This window comes from Balaenoptera borealis (assembly GCF_965194805.1).
Source record: "Balaenoptera borealis genome assembly, chromosome: 15".
NCBI lineage: Eukaryota > Metazoa > Chordata > Mammalia > Artiodactyla > Balaenopteridae > Balaenoptera > Balaenoptera borealis.
In genome coordinates this window covers 62,476,913-62,499,498 of record NC_138871.1, presented here as the reverse complement: position 1 = coordinate 62,499,498, position 22,586 = coordinate 62,476,913, and the positions used below count along the sequence as shown (strand labels likewise).

Sequence of the window (22,586 nt, the reverse complement as noted above, 5' to 3'; positions counted from 1 at the left end):
AACACATGCGCCACCATCCTTAAAAGGTTTTTAAAATTTGTTCCACTTTGTATTTGAAAAGGAAAACAAAACTTATTTAACGTAATAAAGTGAGATGACTAGTGTTAAAATGCTTTTTAAAAATAATTTAGACTTCTGTCTACATTTAACGTATCACAATGAGTGTTGTGTTCAGCCTAATCTATTGAGGGGCAGGTGAATAGTTTTAGAGTAAATTGGTTTTGTTGAGTTTTTCTGTGTTTTATTTTAATAAATATTGAGGGAGTCAGAATTTGAAACTTACATACTTTCCGGTTTCTTCCCTCTAATGTACATTATCGATGAATGGGGAAATATTAATTTTAGAGACACAGAATAATGTTTGGCTTCTTTGCATTCTGCCACATCATCTGAGGCCTGGAAGACATCCAGGAGGACTTGTTTTACCTAAAATATTTACAACACAGCGTTGTAGAACCAGCACCTACTTAAATAGCCCTTCTATGCATTTTTTTCCCCCATTTGTTAAACTGAGCTCAAGCTGTTATCCTGAATGTTATAGGGAAACGTGTTGAACATATTTCTTCTGCTAAAGAAATGTGTGCTTGATGTACCCCTGGAGCTGGCTACCTAGCTGTTACAGTCATTTGGATAAAGGGTGGGACTGTCAGTATCGTTCTGATCCTCAAACAACCCAATTTCTTTTTTTTTTTACTTTCTAGCCACAGAGCACAATCCTAATCCCATCCATTAATCATAATATGTACCAAAAATAGTATGCACATCACCATTGATTCTCTTAACAAATCCCTAAAATTCACTGAAAATAAAATCCCATAAGCCCTGTGATTATTATGTATTTTCAGTGTCAGTGTCATCTGCCCAGATGTATATTTTTCCATCATATACTTTCTGAAGGCAAAAGTTTCTCATAAACTTAAATGTCAGTAAAGAATACAAGCTTGGGGGCTTCCCTGGTGGCGCAGTGGTTGAGAGTCTGCCTGCCAATGCAGGGTACACGGGTTCGAGCCCTGGTCTGGGAGGATCCCACATGCCGCGGAGCAACTGGGCCCGTGAGCCACAATTGCTGAGCCTGCGCGTCTGGAGCCTGTGCTCCGCAGCAAGAGAGGCCGCGATAGTGAGAGGCCCGCGCACTGCGATGAAGAGTGGCCCCCGCTTGCTGCAGCTGGAGAGAGCCCTCGCGCAGAAGTGAAGACCCAACACAACCATAAATAAATAAATTAAAAAAAAAAAAAGATCAAGTCCTTTAAAAAAAAAAAAAGAATACAAGCTTGGGTCTGTGCATATGTGCCCAAGACATTTCCTTGCCCGTAAGCCATGCACTAAAGCACTGGACAAAGAGTTTAGAATCCTTCCCTGATCCTTGCTATTAACTCTCTGGAATGTAGACCTAACTCCTCCTTCGATGGGATCATCTGTGGTATGGTTTACTCAGACACGATCCAGGTCCCCTGCTCTATCTTATATTTGTGGTTAGAATAATTTTGACGAAACCTCAGCAGTCTTATGGCTAAAGGCTGAAACAGAATTATTATCTTGGGTATATAACAAGAGTAGTGATAAAGGAGAGACTGTAGGTTTAAAAACCGACGATATTTACAGTAAATTTTAAGAGAATGGAGGAGAGCAGCGCTACTATATTTAATTCACTAAGTCTTAAAACTTGCCTAAAACTAAACCAATTTTTGATGTTTACAGTTACCTGTCAGAAAGGATACTTTAGTCGTGGAAGGAAATTAGAAATTTCACAGCAGTGGAAATCTTAGATAAAAATTTCAGGGAGATGTTCTTCCAACTGTGCTGTAATAAAAATAGAGAATGTGCTACACCGTCTTCATACAGATTTTCACTGGGAGAATGCTGATGAAAGCATCTCTTTAATAAGTCCTAGTTGCTCGCTACCTGTGAAGAGTTGAATCACTGGCCTCTTTTAGCAGGTGGATAAAAATGTAGAACTCTTGATCTTATCAGTGGCACATAAAACACTTATTTTTGGTCTCTCTTCCATGGTAACGGGAGGTGAAACTTGAGAAGACAGTGTGGACTAATGGATAGAGTGTTGGACAGGAGGTCAGGCACCTCTGTTCTGTTCTGTTCCCAGCCTGCTACTGGGTTGCTATGTAAACTTAGATAAGCCACTTACCCTCTCTGCACCTCATGTTTTCCATTTGTGAAAACATAGGTAGAGACATTCTGTACTTAGCGCTTCACAAAGATATTGTGAGAACCAGCTTACTCTGAAGAAGTTCATAGTATCTTTGGGTTGAAAAGAGGCTACGTAAATATGTCAGTGTCCTTGTTCCCTTTGACAACACTCTCTCCACAGTCTGACATTGTATAAACTGTCCCTTATCAATCACTGCAAAACAGGTACCATTACAATGCGCTTTGTACTGCACAGAAGCTGAGAGTGTGACCCTAGAGCCAGAACACCTGGTTTGAATCTGGGGTCCACCACTTACTAACCCTGTGACCTTGGACAAGTCAGTATGCTGGATTTCCTCATCCGTAAAATAGGGATAATGACAGCACCCATCTCTTTCCGACTGTGATCCAAAACTTGAAGGCATTTATGAAGAGCACTTCAGATGTTATATAGACGCATAATACACTTTACGTAAGCGTGTGATTACTGTTACTACCCAGAACAATTCTTCGTTATTAACATGGCAGTGAAGGTCAAAATCACCTCTGGCCTTGGTTTCTTCTGTGCATCTCGTCTCAGGATGGCTGCTCTCTCTTCCTCCCGAATGCTTGTGTCTCTCTCCCCCACTCCCTAAAGCTCTGAGTATAAGCTCCTATAGATGATGTGATCTGTCATGTCATCTATAATAATTGAGAGAGTGTCACATAAAAGGTCAAAGAAATTCAGATATTTTAAAGTCTCAGAAACATCTCTGATTTATTAACTTGAAAAGTCGCTAATAGATTTCAGAAGTATTGCAAAATGGAGAGTGAGATAATTGACGGCTGGAAGCTGTTTCCTGATTGTTATAAAAAAAAAAAACTCAGAAAACATCAGGAGGAAATAGAAGAATAACGATTTAAATTCATTTTAACCTTTCTTGTCTGCTTTCTATAGGGGTGAGGGTACCCCAAAATGCATAAATTGCTCAAATGTAAAGAAATAGAGCATCCGGATTTTCAAAAATTTAAATAAAAATATTTCTTTTTCAGGGGTTAACAACATTATGAAAGTATAAAAGTCTAGGATTTGATGAAGATTACTGATTAGGTTTTTTCCTGTGACTTACCATAATGTGGGATTTCAAAGATTGAATAGCATCTAAGAGGTAATCATATGTTTCATTGATTTTTTCTTTTCTCTCTTTATTATTAGAACCAACCTACATCACAATTGATCCACCTGCGTGTGGAGAGTCATCAAACTGCACCCTGACAGAGAAGGACTGCACTTATGGTTTCAAACTTGATCACAATGGTTGTCGAACTTGTCAGTGCAAAAGCAGTGAGTACATGCAAGACTGTGTTTTTTCAGAACCTAATATTGTCAAAGCATATTGTGTGATTGAATATCTTTTTTTTCATTCCTATTCATGACATTCCCTTAGCAACCTGAAAGAAGGGAAAAAAAAGTGTATTTAACATAAACACACAGTCATTTGGAGAAAAAGAGCTGCTCCTTTATTCCGGTTTTTGCCTTCATTTCATTATATTCAGATACTCCTTGATGTCTGGCTGCATCATGGGTGCAGCCCTGGGAGCTCTGGAGCACATGTTTCCAAACACCCAGGGAGCTCTCAGTACCGCCCTTGCCGGGGTCATCAGTGACAAGGAGGTCACTCACACAGAGGTGTCACATTCCATGTGTGGCAGCCATAATCTTTAGAATGTGCTCCACTTTCTTGATCCCAGCTCTCTTCCATGTAGATTCCAATCATGTCTCCAGGCCATGATCTCTGAAACGTGATAGAGTATATTGCATTCCTTACTGGAAAAAAAAATTGCCCTTCATGTTTAAAACGATTTTGAATTCCTCTAATTCTTCTACCAGAATAAACATCTTTAGTCATTCCCCAGGTGACATAGTTTCTAGAACTTTCTTGGTCCTTATGTAAATGTGTGGCCTAGAAACAAAGTATTGCAGAATCTGGTCTGGTCACTGCAGTGCTGTTGTGTGGTCTAAGTGAGCATTTGCTCTTTGGATTATACACTGTTGGCAAACAGTGAGTTCATAAGCAACTAGAACCAGTTGGTACTTTTTACATCAGCTGCACATAGGTGGTTCTCATCTGTTCTGTATTTGAACATTTGATTTTTTTTTTTAATGATATAAATGCAGGGCCAAATTTAACCAGAAATTACCCTGAGAGTTTTCAACCGTTTACCAACTAGTTGGGATATTTTTGAATCTTGATGATATGACCTCATACTTTATCTATGCCTCCCAGCTTATGTCAAATAAGCATAACTTACATGTCCTCATCTAAATCATTGCACTAAAATAAATTAAACTGTATAGAACCAAGGAGAGAGCCCTGTTAGCACTGAAGGCCTTCCTGCAAAATGACTTGGAACATAATCCTCACTTTTTCTATGGAGTTATTCAGCTAACAACATATCAGCTCCATCTCCACAAGGAAATCTTGAAACTCTTGATCTGTATCTTATCTGAAATCGAAATACATTCTATTTACAACATTCCTTTGCTGGAAACCCTACTTTAAACATAAAACGAAGTTAGTAGGGCATGGGTTGTTTTTCATGAACCTATACTGGCTCCTGGTAGTCATTGCTTTCTTTCGTAAATGTCGCATATCCCATGTTTAACCATTCCTTCTGCAGAATTTTCAGTTGTGAATGTCAAGCTTAGTTCCTGTAGTGTTAGAATCCTTTGTCCCTTTTGAAGTGACATTTGGCCTCTTTTAGTTTTGTGAAATCTCTTTCCATTCCCTCTGATGTCTCCAAATATGGACAATGCTTCTGTAATCAGCAGGTTCTCCATGAGCCTCTGGGTATAATTACCCTGGACTCAGAGAGTTAGAGTTACTTAATGTAGAGAGATGATCTCTTTCTTATATATCAGTTTTCTTGGGCTCTGTATTCCTCTTCACCTTAATCATTCAATGCTTTCTTTTGTAAGAATATTTTCGGTGAAGACAGATACTAAGTAGGAGTTGCATAATTCGATTTTCTCAGTTACTTGTTACCATCACACTGTCTGTGGGATGGACTTGGTGCTGAAAGGGAGGTTATCAAACTGTTGTTGTGATGATGGTTGTTTCCACCTTTAAATTTCCCATAAGCCTCCACCCATCGGGGACTGCCTGCCTTCCTACACTTGTTTCTGTTCAGAGGAGGACCAGTCCCTGTTACACACTTATCTGCCTTTTATACCTCCCTTTGGAAAGCCAAGTTTACTAGGGAGCTGCTTTGGTAGCCATATTTGTTGGCTTAAATGGTCAACTTTGATTTTTTGACACCAAGATAATTGGTGATTGTATCACAAAGAGTTTATATTTTAATCCTTCTCATATCTCTTGGGCTGTACATCCTTTCTGATCATGGGAGCATATCTAATTTTTTTTTCCTGAACTTTTTGATGTCTAAAAATATAGATTTCATTATGCCTAATCACCCCGCCTACCATCTTCACCTGGGCTTTGCTATTATGAACTTTTGGCCACATGGGCACACCTACACAAGACCCCTGCTGATTCACAATGAGCCCTTTGTAGTTAAATCCAAAGAAGCATTTCCCTCAGTTGTCATTGAAGCAAGTCAGAAGCATGTGACTGGCTTTTTGCAAATTGAGACTTATCAGGAAAATTCTGCTCTGCCTGTCTTTGTGTTAGTGTTGCTTTCTGGCTTTGTAAAAGGAATATCCATGCATACTACCTGCTTTGCACCTCCATTTCATTAACACATAGGAGGAAATATGTACAGGAGATCATTGCATTTTATGTCAGCTGGAATTTGTCATTTTGTCTATATCATACACAAAAGTACACGGAAAGTATATGACAGAGCCATAGAGCATTCTGCTTTCATCCCCTCCCATTAGCAATCCTGATTATTTGACACCTTTGGGCGGTGAGTCAAATTAAATCAACCTGCCACATCCTCGGTTGTCAGATTCTTGTGACTGTATGTACCCAGCTCTCCTCCCAGACTCTGGCATCAGACTGACTTGTTTCTGGGTGATCAGGGCAAGTTGCTTTATTTCCTAGAGCCTCTGTGTCCTCATCTGTAAAGGGCAGGTAATAATACCAAAGTAATGGGTTGTTTTGAGGACTAATTAGTGAATGCAAAGCTAGCTTTACTACCCGACATACGGTAATTGTTGACACGATAGCTGTTTTATAACATGCATTTCTGAGTCAGCTAGAGCTAGCTGACGTGGAAAGCCCCCCGTTTCCCTCCTTTGTTCCGACACCAACCTGCCTCCCGTTCTTCCTGTCCTCTGAGGACACGCACACAAACAACTTTCCTTTTGCCTTTTAATTTTAACCCTCGAATATTCTCACTCTCTTTCACCTGGCTTTAGAAAAAAGGAAGTCCCTGGTACTGAAGGATAGCTAAGTATATTCTTTTTCCCATTGCAGCTATGTGATAAGTATGGATTTTGTCTAAATCTCTCCTTTATGTTATTTTTCTGCATCCCACCAAAGCCTGTTTCACATGCAATGGTCCTAACCATTTATACCCAAGTTTTCCGTTAGGGGTTAGACGTTGTATATATAGACCACTGGCATCAATATTTCTTTCTTAAAATAAGACCAATGCCAAATAAATATTTCTCCCCTGTTACTGGCCTGTTGTCTGCTCATTCATTCCTTCTTTCATTCATCTAGCATTTATTGAGTGCCTACTATACACCAAGAACTAGGGGTACAAAAAAGATAAAAATGGACCTTATCCCTGACTAATCTTGGTAATGTGTTGGTAATATTGGTAATATGCTAATATGTTATAATGCTATTGCAATATAATCAAGCATATTATAGACAGTCACTTGAAGACTGAAATCAAAACCCAGTAGAAACACGTTCTTCAAAAGAACATGGAAGGTATATGACAAAGGATTCTTTTATTTGAACATACTGTAGCTTTTCTTTTTTAACCTGTAACAAATAACATTTCTTATAACACTGCGAAGCAAAGTAATGCATCAAGGGCATATAGAGAATTTAAGTTTTTTTCAAAGACATACTTAGAATAAAGAAAAGAAACATGGTAGAAAATGCTTAAGAATGTATGATAGCAGCAAAAGTTAAAACTAAAATCATTTAGATAAGCTACTAAAAATCTAACAGTTCATTGGTACAAGCTGTTAGTAGCATTCCTTTTTAACCAAAATGTTTGCTGTCAAACATACATAATACATTTCAGCTTACTATAGGTACTATATGTAGTAAATGACATCTATGTGAATTAAATGGCATCCATCTTTTAGCATCTTATCATCTACATTTTTAAATCAAGTGGATTTCATCAGATTATTCGTAACTGCTCTTCCAGTTTTAACAATCTGTAATTCTAGGGGTTAATAGTGCTTTTAACTAGAAACCAATGAGGGCATAGAAAATTAATGGTAGCAGGGAGAAAAAAACCTTTCATAATTTTCATGAAACATATATCTGAATCAAGCATCTAAAGAAGGTCGCAGCATCAAATACAAGGAGGCAGGCTCCTGTTTTCATTTCATTGTTACTCTGAACAAACACTTATCAAGGTCAAGGTTGGGACCACCATTTGCAGTGTTGCACTTCTTTATTTAACAGTCTCAGGAACTTTATTCATGGTATCCTTAACTGCTTGCATGTTGCTGAGAATTGCCAGAACCCAAGAGTGTGAAGTCCTGCAGCAGAGAAGCACAACACAACTCTAGGGGCACCATCACACTGTGTTCTGTGTGCAAGCTCCATGGTGTTCAATTACAACAAAGTACAAACGATGCTCCCACACAGTTGGGCCACATTTTGGCCCTGGGAGCAAAAACATCTTTTTTTTCTCCTGAATAAACAGAGAGTTTACTGCATAGCTGCTATCGACCAGCCATAATGCACAGGCTCTGTATTTTGCCATTATTTATCACTTTCTCCTCAATGGTAATTTTCCCCTCTGGATTAGAAAGCATTCTTAGATCACAACAAAGTCATAATGTTGAAAAATTATGAACATAAAGCCACCATTCTTTCTGTGGTTGCCTCCAGTGATGTACTAAAGCTTTTCAAACAAACTTATAAACTCCCACCCATCTGTGAATAAGATGTTTCTAATCTCTCTGTTCTGCTCTTTATGTAAATGTTTTGCCTTGACGTTATACTTCTCTGAAGAAAAATCCATAATTGATACATGGATCTAGGAATACCTTGAAATCTTTAATGTTCTCTGTTTCTAAGCTAGAAGGTGGTATTTGGAGATGTTTAACAAGTGCCAGTATTGTGAAATTTTTCAGTACTAACAGTAAGTTTTTTCATCCCATTATTTTTCTGTTAATGTGGCAGTCTTGATGAGAGTAGAGGAGTAAATAGCAAGAATCTTGATTGGTTCATTCATTCAGCAAGTATTTATTGAGCACTCACTCCATGCTGAGCACCATGATAGCACCTGGACTGTGTAAATAAAGAAAATAGGTCCCTGCCCTAGAGCTCCCTTCTACTGGGGAGGAGAAACGAGATAGCAGGACGGTGAGCAGTCCCAAGTCAGGGCAGCGTTGTGGCAACCTGCCCAAGATGTCACAGCCAGTCCGAAGTCTATGAACGTCCTGTATTTTTGTTCACACATAGCAGCTTTTGCTTGAAATTCCCTTCCACTGCAAAGCAGAGGTAAAGACAAACTTAGTTTGTATCAAATTTTTTAAACTTAGTGATGGAACAGCTTTCATTAAGGATGAAGCCCATTCTAGATTAAAAACTATGGGAAAACTCCTTTTTTACAGGACCAGAGAAATAAAGGCACAAAGGTGCTCAGACTCAGAGTTTCAAGGAATTTAATCCCCAGGGATGTTCTCACAGTGTTGTCAGTTCATCTATTTCTCAACATAATCTACTTGGTGTCAAGACTTAAAATTTTTGCAATAGAAAAATGGATTCACCACTTAGATCTTGGTGTCAGAGAAAGAAATGTGGCTATGACAGTCTTCTCCCTCCTTCATCATTCCCTTAATAATGGGAAAGAGATGAAAAATGATGACCTTTCAAGTCATATAATTATAAAATTTTAAATGAGCCATTTAGAATTTCACTTTTAAGGATGCAAATTAGTAATCAGTTGCTTCACAGTATGATACAGACCCACGAGGTTATATTAAATATGTGTAATGAAAGGTTTATGATGATGACAAAGTAGAAAATTATACTATAAATCACATTATCCTTTTTAAAAGATAGCAAACTAAATATGCAAGTATTGCCAGCTAAGATTCGCAAAAGATGCTATCTTAAAATATTTATGTAAAATATGAACCCATTTCACCTATTAATTGTAGTTAAGGTTTAATTTTAGGTTATAAGATTTGTGTGTGGAGGGGACAAATGTGTTCTGTTTTTCCCAGTAACTTATACATAATTTACAATGTTTATGCTTAAAGGATATCCACATAAAATTCATTTATTATTCCAACAAAAGTAGTCTCAGCTTCCCATTTTACCAGTCCACGCAGAACTATAATCAGATATTGCCATACTTTTGCCATCATCATGTCTACTTCTTTAAATTTGATTATCTTTCAAATTCTGCATTTAATTCAGACAAGTCTCAATTTGCTTTAGTTACATCACCAAGCATGCTTTTCTTATTTACCTTAACGTTTTTATTGCCTATATTACTCTAGTAAGCCCTACATCACACCTTTTAAAATTTCTTTACAAGGTTTCCATTAAGCTAATAGAAGTTTCTTGTGCCAGCCACCATTTCTTTGTTCCTTTTTTTCCCTTCTACAATAATAAGTTATAACTGACTAACAGAGGACAGTTAAACATCACTCCAGATTCTGCTAACAGCGGAGAGTTTGAACATTTTAAATAGTGGATAGTTAAACATTAATCTAGGTATTTCTTTGGCACATACATTTTTTTTTTGTCAATTAACTAAATGTTTCTAAATACCTGGATATTTGTCAACGGTAGGGAAAAAAATATCTAATTGAAACACTGATTATTTCACTTTGTATTATGTTATTAGAGATATACCTTTTAAAGAAAGGGTAAGCAATGCTTTATGCTGCGTATGGTACGCAGTATTACATGGTAACATCTAGAACTCATAAAAGTAAACGTGTGTGAACCTTTAAGAATGTGTTTCTCATGGGCATGCAGTAGGAACAAAAATACATAATGAAATTTGGGATGTAAGTTTCCACTTCTCACATTTTGAACAATAAATGGTAATCAGTGGTTTGAAATGGCTGATAAGAACAAATTTCATGAGAAAATGCCCTCCGTTTTGTCCGCATCTCAAATAGTAGTTGCCAGCTTGCTCTTTAGCCCCAGTCTGGAGTACACATCAGAAATCTGTTTTTCAGAGTTGGACTTTATTGTGTATATTAGTACCAAAACATGAAGTTATGTTCTGATAACCATGAAATAGCACAATCTATAATTTTTAACCATTGCTGATGCTGTGGTAGAGCTGGTTAATTTACATCGCTGGAAGATTGGAAGATTAGGGGAAGGCATTGAAGTGTCAAATGTTCTGTTCCTTTCATCTTTGCAAGAAACGTGCTGTCCATGTGTCTTCACAGGGGAGGAACTTTGCACGGGCCTCAAACGAGGCTGCACCTTGGACTGCCCTTTCGGCTTCCTAACCGACGCCCACAACTGTGAGATCTGTCAGTGCCGCCCACGCCCCAAGAAGTGCAGACTCATAATCTGTGACAAGTATTGTCCATTTGGATATCTGTACGTACTTCTTAAGTCAGAAGATCTGTTCTTAATTATCTATAACTTGACGAAATGTCTCTTACTTTTTTTGTTGGCTGTTTTGTGTGTGTTTGTGAATGAATCAGCAATGTACTGAATCCAGAATATCTATACTTGTTTTGTTAGAGGAATTAGAAAGCAGGGAAAGGAGGTATCTCCAAAGATAAGAATCAAGTTTTACTCTTTTTTGAAGATGGGCCAGAGCCTTGTTATGACACTTCGGGGCTGTTAGGTGAGATTTCCTCATAGCAAGGGCCTTTGGACACTGCCAAGGGGAGTGGAACTGTCATGAGGTCCCGGTGTCGTAAGCGCTTCAACTTTGCACCACTGTCGCAGCAACTGTTTTGTGATAGCTTATTTAATCTGTACTTTAAGATGAATTGACAGCTACTGATTTGCAACATGGAGCATCCTTAACCTGTCACGCCTCCCTGTCCTACCTTGATGCTTGTCTACGTTTATAATATTCTTTAAATAGCAGTAGATCTTATGAATTTCCTTGGTGATAAGAACTATGACTTGTATTTTAAAATATTCTTTATTGAATCAAATCCCATGAAAATTCAGATTATTCTAGAGGGAAAATAGACATTTCACACTTGTTACTTTTGTGTCTGTCTTAGAATCTACTTCTGTCTTTATGTCAAGTTGGTTCCTTAAAAATAACCTTTCAGAATTTTGCTTAGTCATTCCTGCCTTGGTTCCTTCCAGTTTGGTCTCTCTGCCTTTTCACTTTGTTATATTTTTATATAGTGCTAGTAATTATAAGGGATTTAGAGCCATCACCTCTTGCCCAGCGTCTTAAAGGCATTGCTTTTATTCTTCCTCTTGGAAATTCTAGTTTAGCAGGGAGAGGGGAACCTTAATTCTAATTTTAATTGGATAATTAGCTTGGGAACATTATTCTTTAAAATTCCCCAAGTAAACTAATAAATCATCATTGTTCTTAATCCTAAAATATGAATATGATATTAATAAAAGTAGAACTATTTCTTAGCTTACCTGCTGATGTAGAATAAAGTATTATTATCATAATAGTACCTACAACCACTTGCTGCAGTGTTATGGTAGTTCAGAACCAAGGCTGCATTCAAGTCCAAACTTCACCTTGGAGAGAAAACTCTTAGAGGATTATAGATTCCACTTGGTATTCCTGTCAGTAAACACATTCAAGAAGGACCAAGTTGACTCTTGTAGGCAAACGAATACTGCATTGGCTAGCACATGTTTCAGGGACAGCCTCTGAGGGAGAAATACCGAGAAGGGAATGGGAGAAGGAAGAAGGAACGGATAGGTGAATAAATGAGTGAACAAACAAATCCATTAAAGCCCTGTTAGGGCTTGAAAATGGCACAGTCTATGACAGGAGTGCGGAGCATTCATTTAATTCATTGTTTTCATTATATTGATATAAATACGTAGACCCTAGTGTTCAGTTCTCATTTCACTTAGCAGATTGTAGTTTGTCACTTGGGCAGTTATATACCAACGGTTTCCCATGGGGCCATCTTCTTTTAGAGCCCCTTAATTTGTCCAAGATGAGAAAGAACAGGGTTTATTTTTTTAGTTGAACACCACTGTTGCCACTTAGGGCTCCTTGGGATGAAACCTAAGGATAAATAGACTTAACTCCACCTTCTCTGCTGCCCAGGAAGCCCAACTAGGGCAAAGCTTGTAGAGGAGATGTAGAGGCGCCTAAGAGAGGAGCTGCAGGTAGTGGACAGAAGACACAGGAGGGCGGGTTAGCACCTTTTGTAATAGGGTCATTCTCCTTTTAGAGAAAATAAGGAATTGTTGCTAAGAATTTTTTTGTCCTCTTAAACTATGGTGATCTTTTAATAAACATATATTTATTTAATATCATCTTTCTGATCAACACAAAATTTAGGCACTCTAGCTTATTAAAGGGAAAAAAAAGTTCATCCAGCCATTTCCCTTTATCCTCCGTGCTTCAGTCATGCCCCACAGGTGGAGCATTTTTCAATTGGTATTCTTTTCTGACTAATTGAGGTAATTACTGGACATTGACTGCAGGACTTCTTAAACGTTTTGTTCTTCATCAACATTTACGCAGCATTCCCAGGTCAATGGATCCTTAAGTTCTCCTATCTGCTAAAAAATTCCGTAGATATCTCAGTAAAATGTTTAGTAGTGTCTGAAATTTCTCAAGAGAATGTGGTCGTCTGAGGAAGCCTATGGTTCTGACAGAAGAAGGACTTCTGCCCTAATGCTGGCCTCCAACATTGACCAGCAATATATCCTTCACCTTCCTATTCATGGAGCTGCACATTCATCTTTTTGTACTGTCGTACCACTTTTCCCAATTAAATCAACAGTTATGTCATTGGGATTCTGACAGTCACATCCTAGAGCACCTAAGTGCTTGGACAGTTCTAACCATTGGCCATGGGTGGGTGGTGGTCCTGGCCACAGGGAGCTAATTACACATCACTCCAGGGGGTTTTGAGAGCAGAGGGTCAAGTCATTCTGCTTAATGAGAATATCACTTCAGTGACCCTTGGTCTAAGCACTTGGGTATCACTTGAGACTTTTGGATTTTCTGACCTCTGACAAAATTTTAATTACCCAGGAAGAATAAGCATGGCTGTGACATCTGTCGCTGTAAGAAATGCCCAGAGCTCCCATGCAGTAAGATCTGCCCCTTGGGTTTCCAGCAGGACAGTCGTGGCTGTCTTATCTGCAAGTGCAGAGGTAAGTCCCAGCGCATAACCCTTCCCCGCTCAGAGCAGTCAGAGGCACAGAAACCAAGAACGGAAGTCAATGAAATAATTTCAGTGATTGCTGTCCACTCTGACACCACTGTCACTCTCTAGAGGACCATCCCTTGTCCTTTCATCTCAGTGGAATAAGAGCTCAGAATAGAATTTAAAGGAACGGGCCACACGTTGACGAAATTAATCACTTCTTAGCTCTTCAGTTTTACTTGTCTCAGGAACTTTAGCCTAAAGCATCTTTATCTTGGCTTCCATAGAGTCTCCCTCTGTCCAGCAATGGATCGAGATGATTGATACAGCGAAGGTCCCTTTTCACAGCCCTTTGAGGGTGGGTGAGGCTAAACAGTCTGCTTGTGTATTTTCTTGGTAACAGTTTTCCCTGAGAATGTAGACTTTTGCTGAATAACCACATGCCAGCCTATAGTTGTGTATAGGTGTGAGTCCTGGGTGTACCTTTTGCAGGACTTCCCCCCTCAAGGAATGTTCCTGAAGCTGTGTGAGCCCTTACCCCAGCTCCAGCGCCACTGCCCACCCCAGTTGGTTTTAGCTGTCCACATGAGCCACAGATGAAGCAGTAAAAGACCCCTAAAGTTTGTTCTGTGTTTTTTCAGAGTTGGACAGTTACCACCTTAACAGTGTTTTTAGGGGGTCAGAGTAAACAGAAATCTAGTCACTGCTTCAATTGTTCTGCTGAACAAAAATCTGTTAGTTACTAGCGGCCCAGGATTGCCCCCCTGAATGATGATTTCTAGAGTGATTATTCTGCATGTATTAAACATATGTGTAACATTCACGCTGAAATCAGTCATTGCTTGTTTACTGTATAGAATATGAGAACGTAGAGTGAAGGGAGGAAAAATAAGTTATAAGCCTACCAATAGCAGAGAAACGTATTTGCAGGGTTTTTTTCTCCCTTTTCCCTTTTTTCAAAATTGAGAGCATATTAACTTAAATTCTTTTCACGATCTTTTCCTGTGTCACAAGCTGTGCTATGTAGACAGGATTTTTGGTGGCTGGGTAGCATTACCTGTAAGGAACTACAGGCTGTTTCTCCTGTGCAGTAGCTCCTTCTTTACCAGGCTGCCTTCTGTCTGTCCAGAGGTCCCTGCTGCAGCCGGGCCACCCGTCCTGTCAGGCACATGTCTGTCCATGGAGGGTCATCATCATAAAAATGAGGAAAGCTGGCATGATGGGTGCCGGGAATGCTACTGTCACAGTGGACGGGAAATGTGCGCTCTGATCACCTGCCCGGTGCCTGCCTGTGGCAACCCCACCATTCATCCGGGACAGTGCTGCCCGTCATGTTCAGGTAAAAGCTGGCCGCCATCTCGTGTGCTCCCTAAGCAAGTGACTTTTGCCTCATCACATCTGTAATTCCGGGGGAAGTGCAGGGGACGACCCCTGGAACATATTTCAGCTCTTTGGTTTTTGTCAACAATAGCCACGAGTGTCAGCCAGGGTGCTATACATGATTAGCCAAAAACCAGAGAATTATTCTAAAGCTCTAAAACCACTCTCCTTATTTTTGAAGGTTTACTCAATTACATTGGTCTTTGAACTACATTTGTGTACAGGTTTGTGGGCTTATGTACTTAAAGCTCCAGCTCTCCATCTTACGGATAGTGTATTAAGACTGAATGTCTTAGTTAATTGGAGGGGGTTGTTGTTAATTTTATTCCATGAAAGCTTCTTATTTATAAAGTAATATTCGAGAGGGAGAGAATTACTGAAGTCTGTGGATATTGCTTTTTTTAAAATTAATGGATATGTGGTAGTCTTGCCAAATGGAGATGTTTAGAGTGACCACACATCCAAAACATTTACAGTCATAATAATGGTAATCAAGATAAGTTAGTAGAAGAACATAACAGATTTATAATTCATAGCGGTCCAAGTTATGGTTGTCCATAACAGTAATTATTACCGTAATACCTCATCTAGTGCCTTTGATCCAAAGAGCTCAGCATGGTTTCATAGTTATTATTTCTTCCACCGAGTGGAGGCCACTGAATTAGGGGAAAATATGCTTAAGCAGTTTTTGTTTGGAAAACAGACACAGAGAGATTAGCTTTCTTACCCAGAGTAAAGTAGTGTGGCAGCTAGAGGGCCAGGGAGACATGAAGTCTGATTCTTGCATCGGATTTCTCTTGAAGTTGAAATGTACTGTCCGATTTTGGGGTAGGGATCGTATTTCCCCGGTCAGTCTTGGTTCTGTATCTCCCTCCACCTGTGCAACGGGTGCAGTCAGGAACCTGAGGCCTGGGCCTTTTGCAACAAGGCAGGCCTGGCCTGGGAGGGAGGTACCGCATGCTGGCACCTCAGTCTGCACCTGCTTTGCCTGCCAGGGAGGGGGTTGGCAGAGGGGCACTGGAAGTCCTTTTTAGCCCTGACATTCTACACACCTCAGTAACTAAGGTATCAAAGTGACAGGCAGCCCCCATACCCCTATAGGGGACCAGATGACAAAGTTGTTTTGTTTTGTTTTGCGTAGTTAAGCCAGATGTGCTCTGTATCAAAACTGCTTCCTCATTCACATGTTTTGCTAGTTAAATATGAAAAACCGCTAGTGTCCACTGAAACAGAAGATAAATGAACAATTTAATGAGACAGAACTCTGTGTTGACTCTTTGGGGAAGGAAAAGTCATTTGTTCCAATGAAGACCCCATGCTTTAATTATAGGCATGAGTGTGCAGAGTGTGGCCTGCACCTGGGTCTTTGCTAAACAGTGGACTCAGTGAAGAACTCCGACCGGTGGAAATGCAAAGATATTACTAAGAATAGATGATTGACTTAAGCACTGAAAAGTCAGCGAAACCAAATCTAGTTTTCTCTATTACAGAGATATGGAAAGTTCTTAAACACACGCAGAATTATTGATGTATTATTGTGGATGTGTGACTATCTAGATATACACATATAAAAACATACAGGTATTGATATATGTAGTATGGATGTGTAGGTATGTTTTTTTTTCCAAAAGTCTTTACTGAGTTGCCACATATGGATCTTTCTGAATAGAGACCCCAGCATTGTTGCAATTGTGGAGTCCTACTTTAAAGAATATTTTCTCCTGCCTTCTATTCAAGGATCAGCTGTTTTTCCTTCCGAGATAAGTGAGCAGCCTCTGAACTCCTCTGACAGAAGATTCACCAAATGATACTGTGTCTCAGATTTTTTTTCCCTATCTTTCTTACCCTCTACCTTTCAGTTTTTCTATCACCTCCGTCTATCTGGTCACTCATGTTTTGCCTTGAGGCACATGGGTATATATATAGCAAAGGAATTCACAGAGTAAGACACCTGCAAACACACATCATTTTTCTTCTGACCACTTCCTTACGTGTCAGCATTTAAAAGGGCAGCAATTGTCGATCCTCTCCGAGTCCTTTCAAAAGGGAGACTTTTTCCAACAGTAGTTTACTAATAGTCTTTGGAACTATTTTTTCTTTTTCTATAAACGGTGAGAAATGCACTTTTATCTCATCGCAGCTCAATTTTCATTCTAATTATCTTCCTTTCTACTTTCCTCATATACTAGAAAGTTTGGCCCGGTTGGTTATGAATGTAAGCGTTGGCTGATGTCAGTTTTCTGTGATATGTCCACTTGGTCAAAGTTCCAGTCTTTACTAGCTCCCTTGAGATAAAGCTGTATTAAAAGTTATACAGTGCCTTCTTAGCTGGAGCTGGGCCCACACCACTGTATCTCATCAGTATTGCTACCTCTCAGGCTGACCACTGCTTTGAAAGTCACAGCCCGTGAGTTCTTAGGAGACGTCAGCTCTGAGTATCTCTGCACAAACAGGATAGTTCTTCGGAGGCCCAAATTCCACTGATCTCCAAGCGTGAGCCCGCCATGGTGTCTCCAGATGGCTTCTCCGCAGGGTTGCACACTGTCAGCACCTTCTTGAAACGCCTGTTGTATTTGGATGACACGAATATGGTTAATATCTTCATACGTCTCATTTCCCCAGCACAACTTGAGGGCAACTCCCAGTGCCTCTCCAGACATTTGCAGCATTAAATTCCCTCTCTATCACTATCATCTCACCAAGAGCCCCAAATCGCCTCTCGTCTGGGGAAAGAACTTAGTTGTCATCGGCCCCTGGGCGTTTACCTCTCTTGATCATATCGCCAAACAAATGTTTAGTCTCAGGTGAGGGTTCAGACTGTTGATTCTGAAAGAGCTTTCCTGCTCAGTGTGCCGGCAGCTGGTCGGGATTGGGGTGTGTCCTGCTCAACAGTAGGACTTATTTCTAAGCCTGAAAGGACTCAGGGTCCCAGAGATAATGAAGTGAATGGGGCACAAATCAGTTTACAATTGTATTTAATCTGGAGGTGTATCCATGATCCAGACAAACATAGACTTGGGTTCAGATCCCTTGTCTGCCCTTAATACTCTGGGTTCTCAGTTTCCTTATATGTTAAATAGGATAACAGTACCTGTTCACATGATTGGTGTAAGGAATAAGTGAAGTAACATATGTAAAGCACTAACATGGAAACTGGACCATAGTAAGCATTCAGTAAATGAGAGATCTTTATTCTAGATAACCCTACACATTCGCAGACATCCCCTAAGGGGCTCCTGTTCTCTTCAACAGTAGGAGTCCCCGTAATTTAATTATCTCGTTGGAGCCTCTCATTACTATTGACAAACTGGAACCACTTGAACCTCACTTCCTGAAACTAGCTCTTCTGCTATTGCCTTATATTTCTGTGCATGGAATGTTTTCTTCCCTGTTCTCTTGAGGGAAACAGCCAATTCATCTTCTCTGTCCCTTAAAGCCCACAGCACCAGGTTCTTCCCGAGCTGGTAAGACTGCAGATGAATAATTTCTTGTGTTTGGATTTTGTGTCGTTCCCCAGATGACTTTGTGGTGCAGAAGCCGGAGCTCAGCACCCCCTCCATTTGCCATGCCCCTGGGGGAGAGTACTTTGTGGAAGGAGAAACGTGGCACATTGACACCTGTACTCAGTGCACCTGCCACAGTGGGCGGGTGCTGTGTGAGACAGAGGTGTGCCCACCGCTGCTGTGCCAGAACCCCACGCGCACCCAGGACTCCTGCTGCCCACAGTGTCCAGGTAACCGGCACTGCGCCTCGGGATGCACTGGGCCGGCGGGGAGGGGCTGCAGTCTGGGCATTGTCATTCTGCAGGACCGGTGGGCTGGGTTGAGCCCCACGTGGGAGTGTGCCAGACCCAGTCTCCAGTAACCCGGGCAGGAACATCTGGCAGGCAGCTTTCTAAAGTCATTCCTTTCTATCGACCGCATATTTATGCAATCAATATGCCTTGCACCTGAGGTGACTTTGAACAACAACAGCAAAAAAAAAAATTGTTTCTTTCTACCCTTTTTTTCTTAACCCTGCATCTCAGACTCAAGAGACAGTCCTGCTGTACCAGATGATTCCAGATGATTTTGCTAATGTGAAAAGTCATCTTTGTCTTTACAAAATGTGAAGAGCAGTTATTGATAAATAATGTAAATAAAATTCTTTGAAATATGTAAGGGTGGTGGAGATACTTTGAGAATGTTAAACAGAGGAATCGCTAAAAGATGCATAATGCCCACCTTCTCAAATCTGTGATGATTAAGTTAAGATCCAAAAGTACTAAGTGACCAGCACTGCATATGTACAAAGAGTACTATTGTTTTCTTGGTTTTTTTAGTTCTCAGATAATCTGGCCTTAGCAGGTGAATTTATGGTCATGAAACAAATATAATGAAATTTTGTCAGACTTTTAAACATAAGTTGCTGATTATGCAACGAAAGTAGCAATTCTAATTAACACTAGAATATATGACTTAATTTGTATAATTACCAAGTTGACAGCACAATAGTTTTGTTGTTGCTCAGTCTTTTATCTTTTCAACTTAAATCAATAATCATTTACCTTCTAAATGTATGGTCTTAGAGCATTTCTGCTCAGTAAAACACAAGCCCTTGTATTTTATTACTTTTTTTACATTGGATTATCTAGTCAGCCAGCTAGAATCTATTGTTCTGTCATTATATAACCAGCGTAGTTGATGTCCAGAATTCTTCCTGGGTTCACATTGATGATATTTTTTAATTGCATCAGAGGAAATTGTGGGGATAGCAACATTATTTGCTGTTGTCATCATGCCCTGCTGCTGAGGTATTATCATCTTAGTACAGAATCTTTGGCGTAATTTTCAACCATGTTAATCTGAAAAGCTTAATCAGTGCAACGTCTTTTCTAGTATAAGAAATAGTTCAGATGTATTACGTTGTTAGGATATACCCTAGTCCCTCCTATATTTTTATCATCACTCTTTTACTTAGACACAAACCCTAACATTTCTCTGTTAATATATGACCATGACTATTCCCATCCTCCTGGTGGAAACTACTCTGAGTGGTCTCTTCAGTGGTGATCATGAATGTATATCCGTTCATATATTCATTTTACAAGTGCTTATGGAATGCCTGAATTGAGCCATGGGGATCCCGGGGTTGATGAGAACAGCCACAACTCCTGTCCTATGGAGCAGTAATCCAAAAGAAGAGCTGAGCAATCCAGTACTCCACCTTTAAGTAAATCATGACAGAGTGAGAGGAGTGCCTGGAAAGGAAAGCATTAAGAGCACGTGGAACCCAGGAAGCTTTAACTAAAGTGGAAAGTACCTCTGTTCCCACTTGTCCGAGGATCTGAGGACAAATATAGGGGTTGGCCCAAATTTATTGGTGGGACACCTGACTGGACTCAGAGGTTCAGCCCAGGCAAAGAACAAGAGCTCCCTGGAAATGGGACTCCTGTGTGTGCCAAGGACTGATTTCTTAGAGCCAGGTCTGAAGGCCAGTGCGCGTGAGCAGAGGCCCTGCCGATTCTAGCAGAGCAGAGATCTCCCCTCTAGAAACAGGAACAAGCACCCCATGTGTGCCTGGCTTTGGCTTCTCCTATATAAACGTATGCCTAGGTGACTCTCCCTTACTTTACATATAACTTGAGAGATACTTCAGTGATAGCCTTCATCTTAAATGTCAGGACTTTCTGTTTCCTAGATCAGTATTCTGAAGGTTACACTTAAATCTGTGAATAAGTTTGTATCTAGAATGCTCTTGTATTTTAAAATCAGTCACCTACCCCATCATTGATCTTTCTGAACTTTCCGTTCATGGTTGTGTTGCAGCGATAAAAAGATAAAAAGTCTTAAAATTCAGAACATTGATTTCTTCACATTGCAGTAAATTTCGACAGCAGCATTGATAAATGGAGTATTTCACATCTAGAAAAATACCATCTCTAATCTTAGGATACTTGCATCCTAAAGTTGTCCCAAAATGATATATATGTACAACTAGAAGAGTTGCATCCCTCATGGTGATTGTATCTCCTGGGATGCCTTGTCGTTCCCTCTGTCCTTAACTCCCCCTCTCCTCTGGCCTGGTTTAGAGCAAGGTCTAGAAACGGAAGTGGGCTCATGAAGAAAGACTGAGCATCCCTGTAGGTGATGATACTTCACCAAGGTGAGAAAGGCAGAGAATAGAAAAGCACTTCTTTCTTTTTTCACGCTTTTAAAATTCTCTTTCATTTTTGATTTTTTAAAGTTGGAAAGCGTAGCACGGAAGAGAGATCCCTCGTTTCTTCTTTTATTTCTCTGGTATAGAAATAAAAAGAATGAATGAACACCAGTGAAAGAACTGGTAAAAACAAAATAAGTGACTTAATATTTAGAATCAGAAGTGTAAAGAAGGGGTCTCATTTTTTCCTAAAAATTGAAAGAAAGGCCCAAAGGAGGAAGATAGCCTGGGCAAGATGCCCAAATGACGTCTTCAGTCAGGGCTCAGAAGTCTCTTGCTCTGGGGGCTAAAGACCTGCAGACACTGCATCTCAGCTGCAGCTCTCACTCCAGCTCTGCCGGCACATTCCCATGTCTCCTGGGGTCCCCTCCAGACTCTAGGATGTTCATTTCAGCTACTATTTCATGCTTCCATCGCTGCCGTCCCTGCTTCCTCTTCTAAGTTTTCAGACACCAGGTTGGGTGTTGCTTGTGAGAGCTAAGCTGTCATAACACACAGAAACCTCGTGGCAATTTGCAGAGCCTCGTGTAGAGTAGTGTGAGTTGCCCTGATTTCCAGCCAAATCAAAAGTTAACATCAGTCAATCTCTTAAAAAGAAATTATCCCTAGACATGGATGATCCAGAAGAGATGCCTGAGAAAGTAATCCCATTTTACCATCTTTAACTCATATGCATGTGATCTATGGAAACTTACCTAAAATTGGACCTGAAGCACATTTGGAACAATGGAACCAATGGCTCTTCTTTCACTGTCGCTGCCTTCAGGACTGGCAGTAGGAGATACAGTTGCACGCTTTGGGTTCAGAGCCCAAAATAAAGCAATTGCCCCGCTTCTCAAAGAGACTCCTCTTGTCAAATCAAACTTGTTGGCTGTAGGGTGTATTCAGGAGGTGGATGGGAGGAAAGTGGGACACTTAGAGCTTCTGCATCACTGTGATAACTACATGTAAATGAAAGAGCAGACTTCATGATGTTGACTATGAGAACAGATGATTCTTCTGACCCTGTATCCTTTGAGAAAATGGGATTCTCTTAGAGGTTTGCTGGGTGGGACCATCATGGCTTTTTCTAGACTCTCAAGTGCAAAAGTGGTTGGAAGTGCTCTCTTGTCAGTGCAATTGTGACATTTCTAAACTAGGAAACCTCACTAACTAGTATTACACTTTCCTTTGTTGTATCCCAGTCAGCTTTCTGCTTGAGCTTACAGCTCTCAAGTCAATTCAGTGAATGGCAAGACCCAAAGAGATATCTGAGTTTTCTGGTGATGTTCTTCTCTGTTTCAAGTTGTTACTAGATCTGGAGACCCTCTAGTCTGTATTTATGTAGCAAAAACACACAAGTCTTGCAGATGATTTCTCTGTAGGTGCATCCTCAGGAGTGATTTACATTTCCCATCATCTTTCAGCCATTAATGTG

The 22,586-nt window shown here is 40.1% G+C and overlaps 2 protein-coding genes across 3 annotated transcripts in view; one reads left to right on the top strand and one right to left on the bottom strand.

Moving 5' to 3' along the window:
- CRIM1 (cysteine rich transmembrane BMP regulator 1) overlaps positions 1 to 22,586 on the top strand; it is a 205,106-nt gene that overhangs the window by 148,574 nt on the left and 33,946 nt on the right. The window contains exons 8-12 of one of the 2 annotated variants that reach the window (XM_082356694.1): positions 3,341 to 3,469; positions 10,709 to 10,865; positions 13,477 to 13,598; positions 14,721 to 14,930; positions 18,489 to 18,704. In XM_082356694.1, the coding sequence (XP_082212820.1) occupies positions 3,341 to 3,469; positions 10,709 to 10,865; positions 13,477 to 13,598; positions 14,721 to 14,930; positions 18,489 to 18,704 (834 nt within the window). The remainder of the gene's footprint in view (positions 1 to 3,340; positions 3,470 to 10,708; positions 10,866 to 13,476; positions 13,599 to 14,720; positions 14,931 to 18,488; positions 18,705 to 22,586) is intronic. The other variant, XM_082356695.1, reaches the window with a different exon arrangement.
- Positions 15,473 to 22,586, bottom strand: part of FEZ2 (fasciculation and elongation protein zeta 2) — an 84,934-nt gene continuing 77,820 nt past the window's right edge. The window contains exon 12 of the transcript XR_014234769.1: positions 15,473 to 17,535. The gene's annotated coding sequence lies outside the window, so the exon portion shown is untranslated. The remainder of the gene's footprint in view (positions 17,536 to 22,586) is intronic.